The 17,001-nt window shown below is 38.7% G+C and overlaps 9 protein-coding genes across 9 annotated transcripts; 4 read left to right on the forward strand and 5 right to left on the reverse strand.

Annotated features, from left to right (window-relative positions):
- Positions 1 to 62: 62 nt before the first annotated feature.
- Positions 63 to 2,453, reverse strand: TYW1 (putative tRNA 4-demethylwyosine synthase; the record flags this gene model as incomplete). The annotated part of the gene is made up of 1 exon (XM_037286884.1): positions 63 to 2,453. One exon carries the CDS (start codon positions 2,451 to 2,453, stop codon positions 63 to 65), a length of 2,391 nt encoding a protein of 796 aa, XP_037142779.1.
- Positions 2,454 to 3,514: 1,061 nt separating this feature from the next.
- Positions 3,515 to 5,302, reverse strand: RKM1 (protein-lysine N-methyltransferase; the record flags this gene model as incomplete). Its single annotated transcript, XM_037286885.1, has 1 exon — positions 3,515 to 5,302. The coding sequence occupies one exon, from the start codon at positions 5,300 to 5,302 to the stop codon at positions 3,515 to 3,517; it is 1,788 nt and encodes a 595-aa protein (XP_037142780.1).
- A 596-nt stretch (positions 5,303 to 5,898) lies between these two features.
- Positions 5,899 to 7,062, forward strand: IPL1 (aurora kinase; the record flags this gene model as incomplete). Its single annotated transcript, XM_037286886.1, has 1 exon — positions 5,899 to 7,062. The coding sequence occupies one exon, from the start codon at positions 5,899 to 5,901 to the stop codon at positions 7,060 to 7,062; it is 1,164 nt and encodes a 387-aa protein (XP_037142781.1).
- Positions 7,063 to 7,164: 102 nt separating this feature from the next.
- Positions 7,165 to 8,892, reverse strand: MRH4 (ATP-dependent RNA helicase; the record flags this gene model as incomplete). The annotated part of the gene is made up of 1 exon (XM_037286887.1): positions 7,165 to 8,892. The coding sequence occupies one exon, from the start codon at positions 8,890 to 8,892 to the stop codon at positions 7,165 to 7,167; it is 1,728 nt and encodes a 575-aa protein (XP_037142782.1).
- A 247-nt stretch (positions 8,893 to 9,139) lies between these two features.
- Positions 9,140 to 11,035, forward strand: SRP72 (signal recognition particle subunit SRP72; the record flags this gene model as incomplete). Its single annotated transcript, XM_037286888.1, has 1 exon — positions 9,140 to 11,035. The coding sequence occupies one exon, from the start codon at positions 9,140 to 9,142 to the stop codon at positions 11,033 to 11,035; it is 1,896 nt and encodes a 631-aa protein (XP_037142783.1).
- A 97-nt stretch (positions 11,036 to 11,132) lies between these two features.
- Positions 11,133 to 11,678, reverse strand: NIP7 (ribosome biosynthesis protein NIP7; the record flags this gene model as incomplete). The annotated part of the gene is made up of 1 exon (XM_037286889.1): positions 11,133 to 11,678. One exon carries the CDS (start codon positions 11,676 to 11,678, stop codon positions 11,133 to 11,135), a length of 546 nt encoding a protein of 181 aa, XP_037142784.1.
- A 438-nt stretch (positions 11,679 to 12,116) lies between these two features.
- PUS1 (pseudouridine synthase PUS1) lies at positions 12,117 to 13,866 on the forward strand (the record flags this gene model as incomplete). Its single annotated transcript, XM_037286890.1, has 2 exons — positions 12,117 to 12,268; positions 12,357 to 13,866. The coding sequence occupies 2 exons, from the start codon at positions 12,117 to 12,119 to the stop codon at positions 13,864 to 13,866; spliced, it is 1,662 nt and encodes a 553-aa protein (XP_037142785.1).
- A 235-nt stretch (positions 13,867 to 14,101) lies between these two features.
- On the forward strand, positions 14,102 to 15,424 carry RSM23 (mitochondrial 37S ribosomal protein mS29; the record flags this gene model as incomplete). The annotated part of the gene is made up of 1 exon (XM_037286891.1): positions 14,102 to 15,424. The coding sequence occupies one exon, from the start codon at positions 14,102 to 14,104 to the stop codon at positions 15,422 to 15,424; it is 1,323 nt and encodes a 440-aa protein (XP_037142786.1).
- A 104-nt stretch (positions 15,425 to 15,528) lies between these two features.
- On the reverse strand, positions 15,529 to 16,893 carry CEG1 (mRNA guanylyltransferase; the record flags this gene model as incomplete). The annotated part of the gene is made up of 1 exon (XM_037286892.1): positions 15,529 to 16,893. The coding sequence occupies one exon, from the start codon at positions 16,891 to 16,893 to the stop codon at positions 15,529 to 15,531; it is 1,365 nt and encodes a 454-aa protein (XP_037142787.1).
- Between the last annotated feature and the right edge of the window lie 108 nt (positions 16,894 to 17,001).

Below are 17,001 nucleotides of genomic sequence, written 5' to 3' on the forward strand. Positions count from 1 at the left end.
TTACTCAATAAATTTTTAGATCAAAATAAATACGGTTTATATAGTGTACAAATCTGGTACACTCACGCTTGTGTTTCATTACTTTCTTTCTCTGACGACTGCATCATTCTTTTCTTTTTACCCTTCCTATAAACCCTTGTATCACCTGGAGCAAAACCTCCATTACCAAATAAGGCCCATTCAGGTGTTTTAGCAACATAATCCATAGGATAGAATTGTTTACCACTAGCCAATAACTCGAAAAATTTGTCAAAGTCAATATGAGTATGCCATTCGCCATTAATTTTAAACTCTGTGCTGGCAATCAAGATACAATTGGAATGTGCATGCTCTGCAGCAATGCCATAACCAAGGCCACGTCTTTGTAATTCTGCTGCAAATTCTTTCACGAACTTTGTACATTCTTCATAAAATGGAATATTTTGCATTGTCAAAGGATTGCCGTTACCATCAGAGGAACCAGAAAAAGTAGCGCCCTTTACCTCTATGAAACTTGGAAGACCACGCTGAACGAGGTCTGCATATGCTGAAACATCTGCCATGTTGAATCCTTTAACTAAAGTTAGTCTGAAGACTGTTCTCTGATGAGATTGTTCACTATTAAGTATGTCCAGACATTGAAGCATTCTTTCCCAAAAGTCCTTAAATAAAGGCCTATCAACCTTTTTCAGCTCTGTCTTTGTAGGAGCGTCAATAGAAACATAAAGCTGTGTTACTTTACCAATGCTTGCTAAAGCATCAGGATGCTGTGCATTGCAAACTAAAAAACTAGAAATTTGTTTTTCATGCAGTAGTTCGATAAACTTGGTAATATATGGATACATGATCGGTTCGCCTACAAGAGACAGAGCACAATGGCGAACTTTGAAGGCTTTAGCAAACCTTTCCATAACAACACCGGGGACACCCCTCATTTGTTTGATCTTCGAATAATGGCCTTGCAATGCATTCTCTAAAATATAGTCCGGTTCATCTAACTCCCATCTCCAGTTCTTCGAAACAGGGTTAGTCCCGTGTCTCCAACAGAAAACACACTTTGAGGAGCATGCTAACGAAGGTGTTAATTCCATACACCTACTGGATACAATATTGAATAGGGAATGCTTATAACAGGATCCTGTACCTCTCAAATCACTCTTGGTCCACCTGCAAATTTTAACACCAGAGTGAGAACCTACTATTGTATAACCCTGCTTGGTTAACTTTTTGTAAGTCGGAGAGTTTTTCGCAACCATTTGCTTTGTATCATTTCCACTGATGTCACTATTTCCTATGTCTTCTAAATCAATCATGTCTTCTTCTGGTCGGTCATCTTCATTGGATGAGGTGACTTCTTCGTCATATTCATACAATATAGGAGTGTCATCTTTTATTGTCTCGCACAAAAGATCTGCCCACTCTTGCACCTTTGACTCTGCTTCTGTTTTCATGCAAACTTCCCCGACAGGAAATATTCTTCTTCCTCCTAACCGCGCTATCCAATGATCCACTTTCTTTGCCTGATAACAAAATTTCTCCGGCCAAGTTTCTGAATCACCAATACCTAGAATACCGTACCCTACCAATTTTCGTAAAGGAAATTTATCGATTCTAAAATCATTGAAGTTTTCCTCTAGGGTTTGCAAAAAATAATCCAGAGGACAATCTGTGTCATAGGATGGTACAACAAGAATATAAAGAGCATTCTCACATGGAACAGATACAAAATAATCATCAATGTCCGTAATATCATCCATATTCAGCAGAATCGGAGGTGCTTTCAACTCTATCAAACGTGATAATGTCTCAAGCACCTTTCTAGCTGATCTTTCAGCTCCACCTTGCAAAGAGCTGTAGAAAACATATACCTGAGAACTTAACAATGATTCATTGGATACAGTCATAGCACTTTTAACCAAATCATCTTCCTCTTTCGGCTTCTTCAACACAGACGCTTTTGTTATGTGCTTGCGAGGCCTCGCATCTTTTCCATTTTTTCCCTTTTTCTTACTCAAACGTTTGAAAGCCTGTGTAAAGTCTACTGCTATTATGTTATCCCTTTTCTCAGCGTTGGTCTCTCTAGAGGTGCTTTTCTCTCCAGAACTGGTATCCTTCTCTTGAGAAGTGCTAACAACAAGCCCAGATTCTAATGAATCAGCGATGTCCTCAATATCAGCGTTCTTTGAATGGCCACAACTGCAACCGCCCTTCTTCTTGTTACCCTTTGATGAACAACAGCCAGATCCGCCTTTACCCCCACAACATTTCTTCTTTTTAGGCTTCTCCTCGTCGATGGAGGACTCATTCTCTATAAATTTGTCTGCTGTGGATTTCACCCTTTCGATCTTGGAATCAAGATGAACTGCACCGTAGAATACAACTATGGCCATGGCTACACTTTTTCTGCCACCCAGCCATAAATAAAGCCCGGCACAGAACAAAGTACCACATGCAGTAAGCCAGTTCAAAGCCATACCTAATCACCCAATAAATAATGCGTTGAGACCAATTTTTAGACCCAATCAGTGGTATTAAGCAGTTTTTATCACGGGATGCTCACTCCGATTATTAACGATTTAGTTTTATCTCGAAATTTTTCATCGGCATCACCACTAAAAAAAGAAAGCTGTGACCCTGCTTTTTACAACATTTGAAGTTGGAAGGCTCTCAAGACCCTTGAAGGAACCACCAGATGACATGAACGGGTTTTCGTCTGGTGTCTTCTCAAGATTACCTGTTATTATCTCGTTCTGATCAGCAGAGTTGATAGTGTGTCATGTTCAAATTATGCTTAAAAATTGAAGAAAAGTGTTTCAATGGGCGATCCGCATATGACTGAAGACAGACACATGTATGGCGAAAGAACGGCGACGCGGAACACAATTGGCCTTGAAACAAGACATGTACTTTGAAAATGCAGTTCATCCTTTTGTTAATATAATTGATTACGTCGGGCTTTTTTACAGCGCAGTTACATTTTGTTGCACCCGCTAGAACGGTAAGGAGAGGCAATTACACGAAGCAGTTTTTACCTATCAAGTCGACTTGAATTAATACTGCATAAAGAGATAAGCAGAACACAATCTGCTATCCTGTAGCCTGTATTTTTAAACCTGGGCCCTCAAAAATGCAGGAAGACACTATAATTTGCTGTGCTGTAATATTATTTAAGCGTTTACTTTTGTGCAGAGGCAAGTTTTTTTTTTATTCTTCAGATGGCTTCACATTACTCAAAGATAATTTGAGGATATATTTCTAGTTGTGTATCAGGTTGTGTATATTCTTGCCCACTCGAGATAAGTATCTTGGAAGTATACCGTGATAAGCAGAGTCTCAATAAATACCGACACTGGAGTCGGACTTCTGGCTTTCTATATAAAGTAAAAAAATGCAGTGCAATGAGAAAGTGTGACAGTCCAGTAGATTGCCTCTTGTGCTGGGATAAATGTTGAAATACTGAATGTCTAAACAACCAATTGGTGACGAAAATGTCAGTTTACCTTCCCATATGCTTTATAAATTTAGCCAAGAGTTGTCAGTTCCTAACCATGATTGTATCTGGGTTAGATGATGATATTCTTGTAAATGAGTTTTTTTGTACAAAGTCAAATGTGTGCACTATCTTTTTCAAGGTGATGGTGCGGTCAGTTTGGGTGGTACCATTTATCATACGTCTACGGAAGGATTCAATGCTGGGATCCATCCGATCTGATGTGATATCTTCGTTTTTTGCATCTATCAAAAAGTTTCGATATTGCTCCGATACCCAGTCATGTTTTTCTATAAAACTGTTGTTCTCGATTTTTATTAGTATCCAGATAACAAGCAGTTCAAAATTATTTTCAAATACGACGTCATCTTGTTTACGGTCGATGCTTTCGAAATAAGCTGGTAGTTCTTCTCCGAAAAACCCCTTATCATATTTGGTAATTTTTTTAACAGTAAGTAATCTATCCTTGTATTCCGTGAGCCACGTCTTTTCCATAGCTTTCAGTTTCTTCAGGCCGTCCTTCAGTACACTAAGCTGTCCATCTCTGTAAATACGGGCACAATGTCTTCTATATGAGTTGACTTCATACTTGGAGCTGTCGATAGAACAATCATCACGTTGACTGGAAAAACTTTTAGCCGCGGCGAGTTTACTTTCCAGCGCGTTTCTTAAATTTTGCAAACCATTGAATTTTGAGGCTAGTGAATGCCATTCACTATTGCCCCTGCATAAATAGGCGAACATGTTCAATAACGGATCTAGACATGATGCATTCAATTTGTTGATAAAATAAACTATACCGTCTTCAAAAACAGAGGCTTCTGGTTTGTTTGGCAGATTTTGTGACTGTTTTTCAAATGCAAAGTTAGTATAATCATCAAGGGTGGGTATTTTAAGTGTAGGTTCCTCTTTCAAGATAGTTGTTATGGTTTCTAGCGGTAACTTAATCTTAAGAGCAACAAAATCGAATGGGTTCTCTTCCAATACAAATCCGTATCCGGACAAAAGTTCTTCATTTCCCTTGCAACCATAATTGTTACACAATTCGGCGTCCTCTTCAATAGAGTCTAGTTTTTTAAATGAGAACTGTCCCTCATTGAATCCCCATTCGACTTTTGAGTGATAGTCATGATTCAATAGATCGATGATGGGCAACAACATCAGAGATGCTTGATCCACATTTTGGTCGATGATATAGTGTGGGAAAGCTCTTGACAGTAGTATTAGGTGAGACCACAAGAATGCTGATGCTGAAGACCACTGCAGCGTTGAGCCGTTTGATAAGGGCTCCACTAACCAACGGAAAATCGATTCATCTGATAGTTGTCCGTAATCCTTATAAAATGAGCAGTCAGAAGAAACAGCCGCTTCTTCAGTGACCTCATTTTCCTTGACAAAACGATACCATTCTGTCAAAATGTCTTTCAGTTTAGGTCTAACTGAACTTCCAAGATTTGTGCCTGCAAGATGCGAAAGTTCTCGTGGATTCCAAACGAGCGGGCAATCTACAATTTTTGGGAGACAATCCAGGTATGGCCTGAATTTTTCACTCAAATCGCTGTTGCACTCCTCGCCGCCGAATTTCATTTTTGCCAGTAAAAACTTCAACCAGGTATTCCCCCTCTTGTGGTCAGCTTCTGGAAATTCCAAGGGAATCAATTTCCCCGATATGATAAGATCATCCGGAATAGTCAAGTAAGGCGAAGATAGACTTTTTTCACAGACACAGCGTATCCCTTTCCTATCCGAATACTCAAAACTGACACCTTCAGGCAAAGCCGCACCTTGGAATTTCCCCCAAGCTATCAACCTCTGAATCGATTGCTCTTCCATTCAAAATGCTGTCCTGTGGTGGTGTGTCATTTCTGAGTTAAAGTGGAATATTACACTAAGTGCAGATGTTCACTTAAAGGTTGAAAAATCTATTGATCTTCGTAGTGTGGCATAACGAAAGATGACATTGTGGATAGGAAACTAACTGAACAAAACCGAGCTAAAAATGAATAATTTACAGTTGTTTTGAAGGCGATGCATCGTGTTAAACGTATCACATTGTCTAGTGTGCAGCCACGGTTTGCTAAGTACAACGAACCCTATGCTATGTCGTTTCGAAAAAACTTTGCTAATATCCCTACGCCTATGGAAAAACAAATGCTTATATCTGAAGAGGTTATACCTCAACCTCTTTTACTATAAATACTAATAACATTTAATTGTAGGGGCCTAAAAGTCTTGCAATCAACTATTTTATCAGCATATATATATATATATTGTCTAGAATCTTAAATGTAAATACTCGTTAAGAGTGACAGATGAGGTATAAGAACGCGCCATATGTATACAAAACGTATATATACTGTCAACCGCCCAAGTAAATTAAGAAGTGGCCAGCGAGAAGTAGGATCATCAAGCTGATATTCTTTGTTATAATGGAACATGATTCGAGAATTCAGTCTCAAAGAGCTCGCAGAGATTCTTTGATGCAGCGGAACATGCTATTGAGCATGCGTCTGAATCATAACAACGCCGGACACATTCCTTCTAAAGCAAAGGCTACGTTACGTACAAAAGCTCCCATGGGTAAGACTTGGAGAGCCACAAATTCACCACAGAGGCTTATGTCGATGAAAAATTCGTCTCAAGGTAGTGGATGGAACTATCAACGATCTACAGATAAGAATAGTCACGATACGGAGAATGCTAGAGTTCTCTCACCACATAGAGCCCAGCACCCTCAAATAAGAGCTTCTCCGAAAAGGGGGATAAGGCCAAGCTTATCGCCCATAAAGGCCAAGTCAATGTCGCTGGATGATTTTGACATCGGCAAAAAATTGGGAAAGGGAAAATTCGGGAGAGTGTATTGCGTCAGGCACAAGAAAACAGGATTTATTTGTGCTTTGAAGGCAATGGAGAAAAGCGAGATTGTGCACTATAATGTACAGAAACAAATCAGAAGAGAAGTTGAAATCCAGAGCTCCTTAAATCACCCAAATTTGACTAAGCTGTACGGTTTCTTTCATGATGAGAAACGTGTCTACCTTGTGATGGAATACTTGATAAATGGGGAATTATACAAACGACTCAAATCTCATGGCCCTTTGAACGATATCTTAGCTTCATTTTATGTTTATCAAATGGCAGACGCATTAGATTTCATGCACCAGAGAAATATTATACATCGTGATATCAAACCAGAAAATATCCTCATTGGCTTCAATAATGTAATAAAGCTCACGGACTTTGGATGGAGTGTGAACAACCCGCACAATGTGAAGAGAAAAACTTTATGTGGAACTATAGATTATCTGTCACCAGAATTAATTTGCTCCAGAGAGTACGACGATAAAGTAGATATCTGGGCTCTTGGCGTTTTAACCTACGAACTCATTACTAACTCACCACCTTTTGAAGAAGATTCTGATGCTCTTACTCATAAAAGAATTGTCAAAGGAGATTTAAGATTCCCAGAAAGTGTTTCTTCAGACGCAAGAGATTTGATACTTAAATTGTTAAAACACAAACCTCAAGATAGAATTTTGTTGAAAGATGTCAAAAAACACCCGTGGATATTGAAAAACAGGCCATTTTGGTAATAACTTTAAAAATGAGTTTTCAATGATAATTAGCATATTTACAGGTTAACGCCATGTATAGTAATCAGCGCTTGCACTCAAGTGCCCAAGTATTATATGGTGCTATGATAGTGCAATACTATTTTTTACAATCTTCGGTATTCCTCTTGCCCATGATTTTGCAGTTTTATCTATCAGCATGAACACTCTACCCCTTTGCTTCATTCTACCAGTTCTTCCGGCTCTATGTACCAAATCTATCGATGTCTTAGGTACATCATATAATATGACGTTTTTAACACCTCTAAAATTTAGACCTCTAGCCATTAAATCCGTAGTGACGAGAATTCTCAATCTTGAACTTGGTGGAGGAATATTTGATTTTTCTCCTTCATTCGAAGTTATGAGGATGTTGGAATTCGGAATCTTGTAAATTTTCGTATTGTCTGCTTCTCGCTGCACTGTTTTTTGCGGAGTCTCGAGAACCTTTGGAGGCTGTATAAATGCAGCAATCTTTTCCAATCTCTCCGATACCTTGTCATCTCCTGTCAATCCAACGCAGTTATGACCGTATGTTGTTGATAACTTTTCGACTAAGGTCGAAACATCTTTTTTCTCGTTGACAAATACTATGCATCTTTTTTCAAAATTTGGTTCAGTTCCATCATTTAAAATAGCGTACATTACTTGCGCCAGTGCCTTCACTTTGGAACCCTTGAAAGGGTTTAAAGATGCATCAATAACCTTGAATTCCAAAGAATTGGGGAGCTTGTGCAGTCTAGGAGTAGTGATCGAGACAACTGTAGGAAACAAGCTACCCAATGTTCTGTTAAACTCGTTAGGTATCGTAGCTGAGCAAAATACTATGTGGTTTGTGTTGGGCATTTTCTTGATTGCTGCGTGCATATCTTCTACCCATGATTGATCCAACAACGTGTCAGCTTCATCAAGTACAACGAACTTAAGTTGCGAAAGAATTTTATCTGGACGACTGATCATTCTTATATTAAACAACGACATAAGTTTAGCTGGGGTTGTAACCAAGATATCAATTCTATTCTTAATTTGCTCTAATAAATCACTGTAGGGTAGTGAGCTTCCCCACTTACACGTATGCAATTCCAGAGATTCATCTATCCTTGAAACCGTACTATAAACCTGCTCTATCAGTTCATGCGTTGGGACTAATATAACAGATCTTATTACCGCCTTTTTATTTATTGACTCCCAGTACTCTGGAGTTTCAATCTCCTGTCTCTTCAAGTAGTCGAGCAAGGGCGTGAGATACGCAATAGTTTTACCAGAGCCCGTTTCTGCCGCAATTGCATGTAATTGCAATTTCGGATCCATGAGATTGGATGCCAACTTCCTTATCGAGACAACTTGTATGGGGGAAGGTTTTATATCTTTTATCTTCCCCTTAGCCAAAGATTCATCTGCTATAACTTGTTTTATTGCATTTCTAACGACCGGTAAGACTTTCAACTGGTCGAAGTCCGATATTTTTGATATTATTTTGCTAGCTCTCTGGCTTTCTTCAGCACCACTTTCTTTCAAGCCCCCAAAATTTCCATAATTGAATGTACTGCGACTTTTATCTTTTGATCTATGAGCCGGAGTTTTGATTTTGGGACCACGTTTGTCTGAGACTCGAATATTAGGAGAAGGCTTCCGACTTAAGGTTGAACCGGTTTGTTTAGTGGAGCCAACTGTTGTAGCCAACTTCAGCTTATTTTTGATCTCGGGGCCTCTTGATCTTCTGGAATAGAGCCGCACAGAACCACTTAGGCTCTGTCTCATCCCAATGAACAGTGGAAAATATCTCATTCTGGATAAAGTTTTTAAAATCATCAAAGCAGCCACCAGCGATGATGCGAGTTATCATTGGACAAGCTTTGTTTATGTTGCTCTGTTAATGCTTGCCAAATGCCAAAATATTTCGATGTCCCGTGTTCTGTGATTGGCGGATGTTGAAAAATTTGCTGAAATTCAATGTTCTAGATATCGTTAAAAGTCGAGCTTCAGAGCTACTAGTCATGTAGAATTCAAGGGAGATACTCGAAGAGGGCTGCAGTAGAGAACCAGGAGAGAGTTTGAAATGGGGAAAGAGAACTTGACACAATTGCTCTCTCAATTGAATGTGCAATCCACGCAAGAGGATTCTTGTGAGGTGGAGAAAATATGCAAAGAGTTACTGAAAAATGGGTGTGAAAATCCGGGTTTTATCCTGAGAGCATGCCTAGTGGCAGTAATTAAACAAGATAGATACAAGTCGTCACTTGAGATACTCAAACAAAATAAAGACATCGATGACAAATATGGCGAAGAATTCATTTTGGAGAAACTCTACGTTTTCTACAAACTTGATGCTACTCATGAATTCGAAGCACTGTATTCTAAAATCAATCCACCTCCTCTCGAATCTTTTGGAAAGGCAAACAATAGAGGTATCCTTCATGTACGGGCGCAATTTTGCTACAAGCAAGGACTTTATGAGGAGGCATTCAAGATATATAATTTACTGGCAAAACACAATGGTGATTTGATCGATAATGATTTGGAGTTGGCCTGCAATGAGAGAGTGCCATTAACAGCGATGCCAGATATAATCAATGATTCAACAATTTTGAGCCAAGTTAATGAAGAGTCATACGACTTACTTTTAAATGATTCGATGATATTATCCGCTCGCGGGAAATACGATGAAGCAATAGAGTTGTTAGAACAAGCTTACAAAATTGCAAAAAGAGAAGGCTATGATAGAGATCAAGAAGCCATCGGGTTACAGTTAGCTTTTGTTTTGCAAATGAAAGGTGATAATAAAGCCAGTCACATCCATCTCCAGGAATTAGTATCGCTACTGAAACAAGGCGGCAGAAAATCTCCGTTCACCCTGTTAGCAAGAATGAATGAAAAATCATTTGCAGATCTCTCAAAATACAACGATAACCTTAATCTGTCTATAAGAGAACTGGATTTCAAGACTTTAGATTCAATGAAGAGCAAGCAATTCACGCGTGAACAGTGGACTGTCATAAACAGGAATCGCCTAATTTTGCATTTGTTTAACAACAACTCGGTTCAATATGGCTCGTCATTGCTTTCACGCTCGCTTCACAACTACTCAAATTTGGTAAATGACGTGATCTTTGAGAGTTATAAGACACAGGCAAAGAAGTTATATCACCACGCTGTACAAATGATCAATAGTGGGGTAAATGGAAGTGTCATCGGATTTTTGATTATCACTGTTCAACTGTTAGTTGTGGAAAAACAATGGCAAAATGCGATAGCAGTCTGCGAGCTTTACTTGAATAAATTAGCGAACTCCACATCTCAAGTCGACACCGTTGAGCATCACGCGGTGTGCTACATTCTGTTTGAACTTTACAAAATTACTGGCAGAGATCACTCAAAGAGCGTGCTATTGAAGAATCTTACAAATGGGAAGAAAACTATATCGAAAGATGTACCATTTTGGAAACATGTTGGCTTTCAACACTTATCTCTTGGGAACATAAAGGATGCCAAAAAACTGTTCAAACAGGTTTTTGCATACGATAGTGATAAAGCATTAGAAAAAGTCATCTTTGACACCACTTTAGATGTTGATGAAAGTCAGGATATTACCCAAAATATTGATGTGGAAAAGCTACTACTGCAAGGAATCAAATGTCTAGAAACATCCAATAAATTAGAAAGTAAGCAACATATCTCAAAGGTGCAGAAAAAGCGCATCAATTTGAAAAAGCAGAAAAAGAAGGAACAGCGACTAAAAAAATTTCTACAAACTCACGGCTCTACTAAGAATGTTGATCCCGAAAGATGGCTGCCTTTGAAGGATAGGTCGTCGTACAGACCAAAAAAGAAGCAATCTTTAACGAAACAAACCCAAGGTGGAGCAATGAATAAGAAAGCAGAACAGGCCCTAGATATCACTAATAAGCTAAAGAAGACTGTTCCTACTACTCGCAGAAAGAAAGGCCATAAGTAAATTCGGTTCATTTGTTTTCATCTTGTGTACTATAATATACAATTTCCGGAATTTCATTTCCATTAAATGACAGAGAATAATTTATATAATGGACGAACTATGTGAATAACGTATCTTCATCTCTCAAATACTCACCAATATCAGCTTGCCTAAATGCTACAATACTTGTGGGCTGTAGATTTCTCGCCTCATTTGTTGTCTTGGCACTAACCCCGAATCCCAGTGGAACATCGTTCATCGAAAGTACAATCACACCGGCATGTTCTGGTATATCATCAGACATCCTACCAACGTGTGCCTTCAATACATGGTTACCATATAAAAAGGGCATTTCACCATTGGTTTTGATCCAAATTTTATATTTCGCATTTTGTGCCAATATAGGTAATGAAGTAACATGCAATCTAAATTTTCCCGTCTTTGTGAATTTACCTAAACAAATACCCAAAGACATCAGATTCGGTCTTGCAACTGACGTTGCCAAATTTGCAACGGATTCCGGGGCATAATATACCCTGTCCTTTTGTAATCTAAAAACATGTGGTACTTCTTTGTTGTTCACCAAGTAGGAAATGTTTCTTCCGACATATCCAGCTAACTTCTCAAACAGTACCCTGGTTTCCTCCTCTGTGAGTTGTCTCATATTTTCTGCACCTATCGATCAGTCAAACAGCCTGGACACTACTTGCAAATATTTTCTTAATCAAAATGTTAATTACATTAAGTAGTTTTTCAACCTCATCGCATCGCATCGCACTGGAATGACAGAAAATTTTCAAATCCTAGATGAAATTGACAAGTTAGGGATCACGTGAAGGAGTCGAGAGTGCGATTGAAGGTCAATTAGCCCTTGTGAAACATGTAGTTGATGTAATCAGTCTTTGTCAAGCCTCCTAACGTACTATGGATGGGCTCAAAAGAGTAGGTTTGACCTCTCTAATATCTAAGTGCCTTTTTTCTTTTTTTCAGGACTTTTTAATGAAAATTTGCCCTCAACCATGAAAGATATGACTTGTGCAACACATGTAGAAAATACTCTTTTCAAAGAAGGCTCATATTAGCGTTAAGTGGATAAATCAGGATGACTGGAGATAATTTGAAACCAGCATACGACGATGATCAGATGGACAGCGAGGCTTATAAAAGAGGTGCTCAATATAAGTGGACCAAAGCCAGGAAAGCTGACTATGAGGGCAAAGTTGATGGAGATCATAATCAGGACGAGAAGAGAGTGTATGTATGTGGTCTGGTGGGTGTTTTATTCTGAAGTATTGCAAATTATACTAACCAAACTGAAACTGATTCGTTTTCTGAAATATAGTAAACTTGATACAACAGTAGTTCCAAAAGAAAATGGTAATGACGATGGTGAGCAAGTGATAAAGGAAAAGAGACTTCCTAAACGGAAAGTTGCAGTTATGATTGGATATTGTGGTACTGGTTACCATGGCATGCAATACAACCCACCAAATCCAACAATTGAATCTGAATTATTCAGAGCATTCTCGGAAGCTGGTGCAATCTCAAAAGACAACTCGACAGATTTGAGTAAAAATGGCTTCATGAGGGCTGCAAGAACTGACAAAGGTGTTCACGCTGGGGGTAATCTAATTTCACTGAAGCTGATTATTGAGGATCCCGATATTAAACAAAAGATAAACGATAAGCTACCAGAAGGGATTCGAGTGTGGGACATAGAACGCGTTAACAAGGCTTTCGATTGCAGAAAAATGTGCGGATCTCGGTGGTATGAGTATCTGTTGCCAACTTATGCCCTACTAGGACCCAAACCCGGTTCTTTGCTTTATGAGAATATCGTAAAAAGTAAAGAAGAATACCCTGGTGTAGTTGCCGATGACGAGGATTCAATAAATTTTTGGACAGAGCTTGAGGGACAAATAAAAGAGACCTTCAGTGAAGAAGAATTAAAAGCAATTCAGAGTTTTAGTCCACTTTCAACAGATGAATTCGCAGATAACGAAGCATTGTATCTGAACGTAAAAAAATACAAACAATTGGAAAATAAACATAAAAGAAAATACCGTTTGTCGGAAAAGAAGTTGAGTCATTTCAGTGAAGCTATGAATCGCTATTTGGGTGCCCACAATTTCCATAATTTTACTTTAGGCAAAGATTTCAAGGAGTCAAGTGCTATCAGGTTTATGAAAGAAATTAAAATTTCCCGGCCTTTTGTTGTTGGCGATGCTGAAACTGAATGGATTTCTATCAAAATTCACGGCCAGTCCTTCATGTTACACCAGATCCGTAAGATGATTTCAATGGCTACTCTAATTGCAAGAAGCGGTTGCCCAACTGATAGAATACTTTCCGCGTATGGCCCTCAAAAAATCAATATTCCCAAAGCTCCAGCATTGGGCCTTCTATTAGAGTCCCCTGTTTTCGAAGGCTATAATAAAAGACTAGAAAAATTTGGCTACAAGCCGATTGAGTTTTCGAGGTATCAGGATGAAATGGATGCCTTCAAAATGAAACACATTTATGACAAGATATACAAGGAAGAAGTCGAAATGAACATCTTCAATGGTTTTTTCACTCACATTGACAACTTTGATAGGCATGTACAGGGATCCGAGTCCTCTGAAAAAACAGGCAATGACATCCAGCGTGGAATATTTGATTATTTAACAGCTAAAGGTATACCAAGCGTCCCCGCACCCGAGAAACCTAAAACTGTCTCTGAAACCGAGGAAGTTGAAACCGACTCTGCTGTAGCCGACAAACCCAATTCTGTAGAGGGCGATATTCAAGATACAACTGTTCAAGATGTTGGAATTACTGATTCTGCATCTCAAAGAAATGTCCAGGCTTAGAGCATCAGAAATGGCTAGACTGTATAATAATTCTGTAGATTAGTATAATTGGTTTACCAGTGACTTTTCCCTTGTACATTCCGTACTTTACGATTACAGTTTTTTTGCAGACAATACAGCATATAACTTTTGATTCTTTCAAATGAAAAGGTGAACGAAGTCTTTATTTGTTTCGTAAAACATTTGGAGTATCTGGAGCGCTACTTGAATAGCAGTCTGGCATAAGCTTAGTGAGATGTTAGGTCTCCGTTCAAGACAGTTTTCCACCACAATTCTCAGTAGAGCGGCGGCACCTAGTCGTGGTAAAGCCCAAGGTTTTGCAAAGAAAGCATCGGGAAATAAAACTGCGACGAAAAGAATAAGCGGGGACACCCTTTACAAGAACTGGACTGATACAGTTGCCTCATCCAAACTGAGCCAGAATGCTTCATTCGTCGAAATACCAACGCTGAACTCATCAGACTTGAATAGCACACTTAACAAAGTTGCCTCATACACAAACAAACAATATCGTTCGCTGTATCATTTGGGTTCTTTCAAGAAAAATCAATACAACGAGTTATTCCCCAAGCCAATATCGCTAGTCCGTGAGAGTTCAACCAAAAAATTTTTGGATCTTTTGCGGACTTCCTCCAATAAGAAATTTATTATAACAGGCGAAGCGGGTGTGGGGAAAAGCGTTCTGTTAGCACAAACTCATGCTGTTATGTGCGAGTCCAAGGGTATCATAATTCATATCTCCTATCCTGAAGCTTTTTTAAATGGTCGTAAAGATTTCGTGTATGATGAAACGACAAAACAGTATATTCAACCAATGTACTTGAAACAGCTTTTAAGGAAAATTCTGAAATCTAATGACGAAAAAGTATTGCGTTCTCTCAAGTTGTCCAAGGACTATACCTTTTCTAATGCAGATCCCAAGGATTCTGCAATCAAGAAGCAAATTACACTGAAGGGAAGTCAAAACGATCTATTCGATCTGATATCGGTCAAGACGCACAGTAGAAACAGTGGGAATCTTTTTCAAGCTATAATATCTGAGCTTTTGATACAAAAGGCGCATCCTGTATTTTTCACAATCGATAATTTCTCTCGCATTCTAACGACACCCTTTTCCAGCTACAAAGATGTAAATAACAAAAATATTCATTTGCTTGAGTTTCAAATTGGAAAAATCATAATGGATACCATAAGCGGAGATTCAAAATTCTTACATAGAGATAGTGCTGTTGTTTTAGCTATATCCGGCGTGGATAGGACTAATAGAACTTTACCTACAGCCTTGGGTAAGGTGGAGGAAGATGTATACATCAGCAGAGATCACTACGATCCAGAATTTGCTTCAATTTTGAAAAAGGGCGAAGTGAGGGAATTCGAAGTTCCAAAACTAACTAAAGATGAAGTTAAAGAGCTCTTGGAATTTTATTTGAAATCAGAAATTATTCTCAACTCTGAATCACAGCAAAGTTTTGAACGGCTTGCTGACCAGAAATATTTTTTGAGTGGGAATGGTAACCCAAGGGAACTTCTAAAAAGTATTGTACTAATGCATTCATGAAGTCGAAGTTGCACGCAGGTTGCGATCGCAAAAATCGCTTTGTCTCTAAGTCTGTATCTATTTGTACTTGTATATAGTAATACACTAAAAAAATTAAAAATTATTTACTCAGAAAAATCATCTTCGTCAACGTACCTCGGTTGTATAGGGGTCTCATTACTGTCATTGACACCATTAGTAGATTTTTGCACCCTCTTAATCATTGGTGGTGCGTGGGAACTTACTGCTGATCCACGCTCTTCTTCTTTGCGATCTTCCCACAGTTCTTTGATATCATTTGCAACCTCCGCCAAATCTTCAAGTTTCACGGAGTCACTTATACTTTCCAAAACCTTTTGGACAACGGACGTATAGTTACCATTCAATTTGTCGTCCCTAAATCTTAAAAATTTCCAGGCCCCAGTCTCTTGATCCTTAGTGCACTCTACTATTCTTCCATTTAAAGGTTCATTTAAGCTTTTCAACTCTTGCCATTTTTCGTCTGATACCTCCAATGCAGCAAATTTCTTATATGTTCGTTCAAGTAACTCGAATTCTTTTTTGCTGAATGGATTCCCAAAATCTTTCAGTTTGGTATTGACATCAGCTCCGCCCAGCCAAACATAAAGTTCAAAGTTTGGCTTTACATTGAAATTATAGTACCATCTATTAGGATCTTTTTTGGGAGTGGATTCATCTTCAACCATCGGAATATCCAAGACTAGCTTAAAATCAACTGAATTTTCATCTTCAGGTTTCCATTTCAGTAATAAGGAATCCTTCGTACCGATGCAGTACGCCGTTCTTACAGGTGTAAAAATCAGACCATCTGATTTATGCGGCAGTTTTTCCAAACTGTTTGCGACTTTAACTAAATCATAGCTGAAGTTCATGTGTTTCATTGACAATTTAAATGGAAAAGTCACACATTTATCAGGAAATATAGATCTCAAATCATAGTACGGTTTGAAAAACTCTTTACCTAAATGTGCCAATCGTGAGCTGGTTGGTGAACTGGTCAAACAACGTCCGTTTATTGCCTGACAATCAAACATCAAATACCTTAATTCCTGCAACTTTGTAATTGGATTTGTTTGAAGAACAAGTTCCCCGTCAACCAGTGTACCATCTTGCAACGTCTCCAGTAGCTCTCTCTTGTCTTTACGAGGTAGTTTAGGAAATCGAAACCCATTGATTAAATAATAATTGTTTTCCCTGTCAATCATAAAGCAACCTTGTTCTCTAGTCACTGGATTGATCAAAATAAGCATTAGCACACGCAATCCATCAGTCTTCTCACAAACGTAATAATCTTGACTCAAAAGTTTATTCTCGATATCTGAATGCTGAAAAGAAACGGGCTGAGAGCCAGGGAATGTTTTGGATGGCTTGGGTGAATTGAGTAATTTGCATACCATCATCTTCAAATCTTGCGTGACCATTCCTGGCTGAATGATACCAGGTATCTCTGGAGAGCTGCTTGCATTCATGATGACTACAAATGTGTTTATTTGACTCCTGCGAAGACCTACCGTCGTACTTTATAGTGTCTACACGCTGCTTTGCAGCGTCTTGACAGCGTCTTCTTTACAGTTTAT

The sequence above is a fragment of the Zygotorulaspora mrakii genome, chromosome 2 (genome assembly GCF_013402915.1).
Source record: "Zygotorulaspora mrakii chromosome 2, complete sequence".
NCBI classification, from domain to species: Eukaryota; Fungi; Ascomycota; class Saccharomycetes; order Saccharomycetales; family Saccharomycetaceae; genus Zygotorulaspora; species Zygotorulaspora mrakii.